The 9575-nt window shown below is 34.2% G+C and overlaps 1 protein-coding gene across 1 annotated transcript; it reads right to left on the bottom strand.

Moving 5' to 3' along the window:
- Positions 1-1360: 1360 nt before the first annotated feature.
- On the bottom strand, positions 1361-4783 carry LOC137817283 (protein SIEVE ELEMENT OCCLUSION B-like). Its single transcript, XM_068620534.1, has 7 exons — positions 4524-4783; positions 4244-4321; positions 3625-4034; positions 3180-3268; positions 2962-3086; positions 2336-2818; positions 1361-2203 (listed from the first exon to the last, which is right to left on the bottom strand). Exons 1-7 carry the CDS (start codon positions 4698-4700, stop codon positions 1610-1612), a joined length of 1956 nt encoding a protein of 651 aa, XP_068476635.1. The 5' UTR covers positions 4701-4783; the 3' UTR covers positions 1361-1609.
- Positions 4784-9575: the final 4792 nt, after the last annotated feature.

Raw genomic sequence — 9575 nt, 5'->3', positions numbered from 1 at the left:
TGGTGGTGGTAAAGGGGGATGGTTGTGGAATGATGGGGTGGCAGTAATATTTCCTTGAATCGTGGATTTTAGATTCTAGGAGCTTCACAAGGCCCATGGCTTGGGTGATTGAGGTAGGTTGAAGAACAATTGTCTCTCTTTTGATTTCTGGGACCAAACCAGGAATGAAACAATTGAGGATCATCTCGGGTGTGAGGCCCAAGACTCGATTGCACAATTTTTCAAAAGATTTTTGGTACTTAGTGACTGTGCTATTTTGGCAGAGTTTGAACAATTCTGCTTAATGGTTGGCGTAAGTTAAGGGGCCGAATCAGAGCTCTAAGGCACGACTGAATGAGAACCAGTCACTTAATTGATGATTTTGGTACATCCATTTAAACCAACTATGAGCATCTCCGCGCATATAGAAAGCGGTCATGTGTAAGCGAGATTCCCAAGTAATATTGTAAAATTGAAAAAACTGGTAAGCTTGAAAAGGCCAATCTAGCGTATCAGATCCATCAAAGAAAGATAATTGGATTTTTGGGGGGCGGGGTAGGGTGGGAATCGTGGTAGGTGGGGGGGGGGGGGGTGGGCAAAAGACATTGTTGTGGCAAAGATGGAGGATGTAGGTTGTGAATTTAGGGGTGAGACAAGGGGTATGTGTGGAACAGAGAAGGTTGTAGAAGAGCGTTTGTTTCATTGGGGGAAAGTAATGGTGGTGGTATAGACGTTAAGATGATATGGAGGGTGTGATTGATAACCTCTTGTTTGGAGTCCCAATCTTTTTTACGAGATTCTTTGGTTGATTTGGGAGGCATGTAGATAGATTCAATGAAAGCACCAAATTGATATGGTGATGAAATGAAGATGAACGAAGAAAAAAAAAACAAGAAAATAAAGAGCTGGAACAGAGGCAACAAAAAAACAATCTTTAAGATAAAAGTAAAGGCAAGAGTCAAGATTTCACACAATCCTCTCCTAGTCTCATGGGATATATAATATCCTTTCAAAAGTCATTTGTCTTAATAGACACTTGTGCTCATCATACTAAAAAAAAAAAGCATTACAGAAAATCCTAACAGAAAAAGGGATTAGGTCCTTCTAGATGTAGTCCTTTAACCAAGTGAGCCTAGATACCCTTCTAATAGGCCTTGTAGATGTGAGTCCCGAATCAAAGTAGATTAGTAATATGTAATAATGATACGAGGGACAGTTGGACTCGGCCACTCTTGCTGAAAGGAGTTTGTAGTATTAGTAGTAAAAAAAGTCATTAATGTTCACACTTTTTAAGGAAATAGTATACGTCAATATCATAAGCTAAAAAATGTGGTGCAAAAACAAAAGTGAAGGAAGAGCAAGAGAAAAGAGACCGGCGCAATTTATGAGTATGCAAAACTAAGTTTATTGAATTTTGTAGTTGACAATTGACACAGATGAAGCAAAGCCATTATTCATTTTCCCATTCATCATGGGCAAATCAAGTGGCTACATAGCTTTCGTCTTGACACAAAAGACATGCATATATATAGTAGTAACTCGACACAGCAAAAAGAAATCCAAATACAAAGTTTTGCCATAGCAAACTCTTGGAGGCTAAGAATCAACCTCTTTCTCCTCCCATTCACATTCAGATGTTGCCAGTGTTTGGAGCATCGCGATGGCAGCACTTGTAATTAACGGAAGTCACCTCCATCACACGTGCACATGTGGGATTTGGACATGTTATAGTCACTAGGACATCTGCATTATTTTTAACAATAGCACATTGTTGACGAGCGTATATCTGGTTAAGCTTAATCTTATAGTATTCATCGAAGGCCACGTCAAAGCCTTCTTTTTGAAACACTTTCTCTTTCCATGCATCAAACTCAACCAAAGTTTGACGCATAGGCTCACCGTGACCCAGAACCCTCACGTTAGACCCTTTCGTGAGAATAGCCCATCCTTGCTGGTCTTGTTTAAGGCAAAGCAAGGTCCTCACAATTTTTTGAATCTCACAGTCCACCGCATCCTTATGCTTCTTCAGTCTCTTCCTTTCTATTTCGATCCAGAAACGAGGAACAACCCTCGGGTCATCCTTCCCCAACTCATACTGATCTATTATGGTATCTGTGTTCAAGATAATTGCATGCCCTTTTGTTTTCTCCACTGCCACTGCGAAGTCTTGGACCCACTTTTTGTCAGCACCTCCATAGATGAAAATGTACCTGTCCCCAGTGACCTAATTCACGTTCAAAACAAAGGTACATAATTAGGTCAATTTCATATCAATCTCTATGATTATCCCTAAAAAATAGTTCACTATTATATCTAACTCAGGTGATTAGATAACAACACTGAACAATGGGTTTACCTGCTGTATTCCAAGATTTGCTTTCTTTGTTGCATCCCAGAACCACTTCCATTTTAGAGTAAGGTCAATACCATCAATTTTCCTAAAGGGGAACGCGTCGATCCCCCATTGAAAAATCAAGTCCATAGCATCTTCATTCAACGTATCAGCAAGAGGGGTGAGCACTGGGATAATAGGTTTACCCCTGTAATTAAATTTCTCTTTTATTAGGTCAGTGCCTGGTAGCTCAGTGAAGAACTCCACTGCGTACCATTTGATGGTATCCTTCAACGCATTGAATTTGAGTCTTTGCTTGTCGTCCCACAAAGTCACAATGGGAATCCACAAAATCTTGAAATCCTCTTTCTTGTAATTTTTTATTATTTCACTTGGATTTTCCTGCAGTCTGTCATAGATTGAATTCAAAAGTGAAATCTCATCTTCAATCTTGTCGAGGCTTGAAATGAACAACAAGACATATTTCTGGTCGAAGACATCAATATCCTGTTTGAACATATATAAAAAAGAAAAGACATGATCATTACTTTTGTCTTTAAGACGATCCCAATTTGGCGAAATAACAAGGCTAGATAATTTTTTCCATAAGAATATCTTGACACAGTGATCGAAATGCTTTAGAGACTAACCCTGTTGCTTTTGATGCTGCCATCATATATTTGGACCTTAGATCCGATCAGAAGCTTTAAGAGTTCTACAACATCTTTGGGATTAGAAAATGCCTTCTTGCGCTTGTAGTATTCATCTGCATAACCTGCAACAAATAGATGTTTCTTTTATTAGCATTTGATCTTTCGTCATACTCATTGGCTTCAAAAATTAAACAAAATAGAAAGCTTAGCACAACCTTTTTGCTCTCCGCTCAATTTCAGATGTTCCTTGAATCTAGAAGCAGCAGAAGAAAGCCTTTCCACAAAATGTGATAATACATAGTCCCTGAAATAAATTATTAAAGAATTTCAGTTATTATTAATAATAATATATTATTTAGTTTTATAATGGGAATATGTTTTAAAAACTTTTTGTAGTTTGTAAGGTTAAATAACCGGAAAAATATCATTTTTGTTTTATATTTTATCCTCCATGTAATTATTTATTTATAACAAATTGTATATTGTTAGTTACATAAAGAACTAAAACCAAAATATTTTTTATACTTTTAAAAAGTAATGTAAATAATAAAATTTAAAGTATAATTTAATTTAATTTAAATATATTAATAATTTTTCCTTTGTCACGTGAACATGCACTAGCGAATTGTATGATGAGTGATTGTTGAGAAGATAACTTACGATACACCAACGAGGTTGCCAGTGGCAGCAATAAGGGAAGCAATTATCCAATATACAACAACAGGGACCTCTTGCAGGGCATCAGACAAAGATGGCACATCCACTATGTCATAACCAAAAGAAGACAATCGTGTCCACTCTTGGATGTCCTGAAGCACTTTCATCACCAATGCCACCAAAATGGTCTTAGGGTCCTTTCTGGTTTGAATTTGATTCAGTTGTTTCAACGAGTTTGTAAGTAGGTTATCTGGTGTTACAACATCACTGAGGTGCAAAAGATTCCCATACTCCAAAGCGAAAGCAGCTAGAGTTACTAGTGCCTTTGAATCCCACGAGTAGCTTCTGAGGTGATGAAGAATGCACATTGTCGTTTGGTGCACATAACGATCACCACGGGGTGTGGTTATCATCTGTTATCATATCATTGTATCACTTGTTTAAAATAATTTTCAACTAGGAATTTAAAATTGTGCTTTTGCAAACACAAGATCATAAAATAATGCAAACCAACTCGCCCCTTTTGAATGAAGCAAAATAAAGCATGACTACGCATCGTTTAATAATATATGTACACATAAAGTAAGGAATAATAATAATAATGATTGTGCCATGAGATAACCTGACAGGAAATCAGCTTCATTGTACTAAATTCTGGTTTGAAAACGGTCTGATAAGCTTTGCTTTCAGCTAACCTTGTCTGTCACTCACGATATAAACAATTAAATAATGTTAATTAAATTTAAATGATAATTAAACATGCGTAGTACGAATTTATAGCTAATATACACTGAAAAGGTGATATTACCTATGAATCTATATATAGAAAGAGAAATACCTAGGAAGATTTGCACTTGTTGGAGAAAATGAATGGATGAAAGAAGGTGAATTACATATAGTACCTTAAGTACAACACTGGACACTACGTCGAAAAGGACATCGACATCACACTTGTCATCATCATGGAGGTGGGTGACATAAACTTTTTCGAGGATCTCAGAGTCGGTGAGATCAAAGGGGTTGGGAAGCTGGGGTTTCTGCTGGTTGGAAGTGGCATCAGCTCCATTGGAGAGTGACATGGTGAATAAGGTTTTAGGGTAGCAAAGCAAGTATTCTTGAACTTCTCAGCTCTGTAAGCAAAGGATGCCTTGTGGGGTTGGTTGGCTCCTCCACTTATATATATAAGCTGAAGAGGGCACAAGAGTGTACATTTGGTATAACTACTTTATTAGTTAGAAAAAAGAAAATATACGAAGTAGCTTCTGCTGGGGCCTTTCAAGGCGTGAAATGTGCCTTCTAGTGTGATTTTCATAACGTACCCCTTATGGGCTATATGGGACATGTGAGATCACAAAGGATATCATAGGCAATTTGTTGCAAGTTCGCAAAACTTTAGAAAAAGATCATCTTCTGCCGCTTCCAACATAGGATCACAAAAATGTTTCGGCTTCAAGGAAAGAACAAAAAGTACTAACGTAATTTTACTCAACAACAAAGATGCTTCTAGACAGAAATCTTAGAGGGTGAACATATGGGAGTACTTATGTAAATAATCAACATTAATTAGCTTTACTCAAGCCTTAACATGATATATCTGTATCTTCATCTACAATACACTTTAGATTAAAAATATGCAATATTAACTATTAATTGAAAAAAAATTAAGTCGAATGGCTTCATTATTTATTATTCATGTTCATGAAATTTATTATAATGGCAAGGTGAAACTAGTCTTTTTTTTATATATTTTGGAATTTAGAGAACCAAAGGGAGCTAAATATAATAACAAGCAAAAACAGCTGAAGAAAAGGAGTTAAGTTTTAAAAGATGTTGCGGGTAAAATATAATAGTATTTCAATTAAAAATTTGAAATTATATATAGTATCTTTTTGTACGAACGTAATTATTACGTATGCGCTTTAATAGTTATGATTTCACCTTTTTCCTGAATTATACCTTTTGAGTCAAATCTACAAGAAATGTATCATACAACATTATAAAGTATGAATTCTATGTGGATGTGTATATATAAATATATTTATCTGTTAATTTAAACTTAGAATATTTGTTTTATAACATAATATCAAACTCTTAATTATAACCATTTGATTTATAATTTGATCGTTATACCACCTGATTGGGTCTAAAATAATATAACAGATAAATATTTAGATAATAGACACATGAAGAATATGATCTATTTTTGCCGATTTATTAAGATTACTCTAGTAATTCTTATAAAAGAATATATCACTTCAAAAAGGCTTTTAGCTATAAAATTATATTAGGGTCGTGTTTATTGAATACGAATTCTTTGTATATACACTCCATCTGTACATACACCTCAATCATTTGAAGTTTAAAGTGTGACCATAGGTCCTTTTTCTTTTCTTATATCTCAAGTTCATACATTTGCTTGCCTTGGCCCAGATGCTTTATGTTACACTTTGTTGAGAGCAACATATCTTTGGGAATCTGGTTTAAGGAAAAAGCAAGGCTCTTCAAAATCCTTGAATCTCAATTTATAGTCCCCAGCTGTTTCTTTAACTTCCCACTTTCTATGCCAATTTATTACCTATATACGTAACATATATATCTAAGATATCTTCTTTTTCAAGACTTAGATATCATTACAAGAAAACGTTGCTTTCAAAATATAGCATCGGTTAAAATCCGATTATATTACATTATTATTTAATTTTTCTAAAGATAATAATTCAAAATATTTATTGTGACTACATTTTTTACCATTCTTGAAGAACTTCACTTTCCCTCCTTCTACCTTCACTGAAATTTATTAAACATCAAATATTCAGCTGAACCCAAGTTCAAAATGCCCCATCACTGAATCTCTAATCCCTACCCATGGTTCTCGTTGAATCCTTAATTTGAAATCTCGATCTTAGATAATCATTTATTACATCCAGATTTTTCTATTAAAAATTATAACAAAAAAATATATACACGTTTTCTTGTAAAATACTTTTCCGTAAGAAATATTTACATATATAAAAAAATCGCTACAAATACATATGAAATTTTCTTTCATAAGTAAAATTTGTTTTTATTACTTGAAAAATTAACTACGCCTATATAGTTATGTAACTATATAATTTTTTTTTTCTAGAATACAAATTTTCAGCTAAAAGTAATAGATATTGTACTATACACGGTCGATGACTCGGCACCTATGATCGAGACCTTCACAAAATTATAATCGAGTATATTTTGGGATACAATCATTACTTAAATATATTACGATTAGCATAATCCATGTGTACAAAACCCATGTGTACAAAACTCCTTCTTAGTAGTAAGATTAACTCAGTAATTATTGTCAAACCAAGTTCACAGCGCAAAGGTCTCCTCTAATCTTATAAATGCATGCTCCAAGATAAGGCAAAAGTATGTATTTAATATTCTCAAACATCGAATACTGACTTGAGCGTTGAAGCACCTTTTGTGGGTATCTCCTATCTCGAATACCGATGATCGAATGCTGTTAGGAGTCAACACCTGAAAGACTGAAAAGCGCACATGACATTGAATACGTATCCTTCTCGACCTATACTAGAACAATTGACCCCACCGTGGGGTCAAGGAAGATGCATAAGACTTTATGGCACTAGCGCAGAAATGTAAAATAAATGCGGCTATTTTACATTTACAAATGCGGCTATTTTACATTTACAAATGCGGCTATAGAACCGCATTTGATCAGCACGCATTTGTAAATCAGAGAGATACAAATGCGGCTCGCCGCATTTGTAAATTAGCTTTACAAATGCGGTTATTTTAAATAACCGCATTTGTATATTCTTCTGCATGAGGGGTGAGGGTTTAGGGGTTTAAGATTTACGAATGCGGCTCTGGTAATAGCTGCATTCGTAAATCACATTTACAAATGCGACTTTGGTAATAGCCGCATTTGTAAATCTTGTTTTTTGATTTACAAATGCGGCTTTGGTAAATAACCGCATTTGTAAATAGTGTTTTTTTTTTAAAGTGCAATTTGTATTGTCCCTAAACCATATAAATTAACCTGCATAATGATCAAACCCAGTTAGACAAATACAAAAATATAGATATAAATTGAGAGCATCAAAATGTACATTTACAAGTAATCAAATTACATATAATACAACCACTATTGATTACCTATGCTAGAGTTATAAAAATTTATGAAATATGTGGACCAAGAATCTCTAACATATGAAATGCCTTCCGAATTCATTGGTGTTTCTTCTATGAATAACTGCATTGCAAAATATAGTTGACATAAATTAGTTTTTAGATATATATATATATATATATATAAGTATGTTCAAGAATTATAAAAATGATTTAACATATAGTACCTCTTTCCAACTAGTTTTAACACCTAGTCTTATAATGGTAATCATCCATTGCATAATGTAATATATAGCCACACTCATAGCTTCCTGGTTGTTTATTACACTATAATTCAATAAAAAGTAATATGTTAGTATATTGATAAACAATGATAATAGAGAAAGAAAAAAATTACAAACCTTTATTCTTATCTAGTTCAAATTATTTGAACTGGATCGACCTTTTAGGATGTTATATGCACGCCATGAACTGGTTAATAAAAAAAAACCTCGTTAGTAGATGGTTAATTAATAACATATACAAAGTTAAGTTTATAATGTACTTACGTATCAATGATATCCTTAAATTTTGTGGGAATCTTCTTGTGTAGGGAATAGAACCACACAACAGTCTTATCAACCATTGATAAGACAAGTAACTGCCAATGATGCTTATATCATCAATGAAAAGAGTTAGTAAATATTTAAAACATGAAATAATAATAATTGATGACATATAATTAAACTTACTCATTAATATAAAGGCATAAATAAAATTGTTTTCCCTCTTTTTCCAGGGTGTTAGTGATGTATGCTTGAGTCTCAGATGAGTTTGGTCCAACGGGATTAGTATATGCAGGATTTAAGAATCCATACATATTTTCCTTCCCCTCAGTGATACAGACTCTATGCAAAAACCTACAAGTTTTTAGTTAAAGCATAATCAATAATAATTTAACATAAAGTAAATTGAATAATAGGTAAAGATACTTACATCATAAAAAATGGAATTATACATATATTAAGCTCCTGTTTCCCATATATAAATTCTGATAAATCTGTGTTGTACATCATCAGTGGCAGTTCAGTGTTTATTTGAAAAAATGTATCACCCCACAGAACTGGAAAAGGTTCATTGCCAATCTGACTAGCAATGAGACCTAATGAAGCTATAGGATCGTCAACTGGAACCTCACGTTTCTTCTCCGGACTTGGTGGCCGAAAAGGTTTCTACAAGATAAAGAATATTTGTATTAAATTATATGTAATATATAAATATAAATACAAATACAAAATAATATAATGAAATGAAATTATTACATGAGGTTCGGGCATAGATCGAATGAGCTCTCTGGGCCAAGAAACGAATGTCTGAAAGGTAGTGGAACATGAGCATCAGGAAATCGTACTTTTTCAACTGTTACCTTCGCCACATCAGGGGAGAGAGGAATGTTATGTAAGGTGGTGGTGTCTTGATAGACTTTTCCAAGGGCCACCACCCGAGGAAGTTTGTTGCCCACTACCAGTAGCTCACAATCCTTCGTCTGCCCATTGATATCATCCCCTGATGTTGGAGGAGCCGCACACACTAGTACAAAATTTGAAAACAACGACTATTTATTTAGTGCGGCTTTGCGTTTAAACGCATTTGTAAAAAACGCGGTGGCATTTTTGTAATTAAATTGATTTACAAATGCGGTTCTAGGGTAAGACCGCATTTACAAATCAATTAAAATGAATTACAACTGCGGTCATACTAAAGACCGCATTTGTAATTCAATTATTGAATTACAAATGCGGTCTTTAGTATGACCGCAGTTGTAATTCAATTCAGAATGAATT

Source organism: Phaseolus vulgaris, unplaced genomic scaffold (genome assembly GCF_000499845.2).
Source record: "Phaseolus vulgaris cultivar G19833 unplaced genomic scaffold, P. vulgaris v2.0 scaffold_28, whole genome shotgun sequence".
NCBI classification, from domain to species: Eukaryota; Viridiplantae; Streptophyta; class Magnoliopsida; order Fabales; family Fabaceae; genus Phaseolus; species Phaseolus vulgaris.
This window is presented reverse-complemented; position numbering and strand designations above follow the sequence as displayed.

Bases quoted from the DNA above. Each gene is read 5' to 3' on its own strand.
- LOC137817283 (XM_068620534.1), bottom strand. From the start codon at position 4,700: ATGTCACTCTCCAATGGAGCTGATGCCACTTCCAACCAGCAGAAACCC. The intron at 3,269-3,624 runs GTAAGTTATCTT...AATTTATTTCAG, and splicing joins GGCAACCTCGTTGGTGTATC to GGACTATGTATTATCACATT. The intron at 3,087-3,179 runs GTTGTGCTAAGC...TATTTGTTGCAG, and splicing joins ATTGAGCGGAGAGCAAAAAG to GTTATGCAGATGAATACTAC.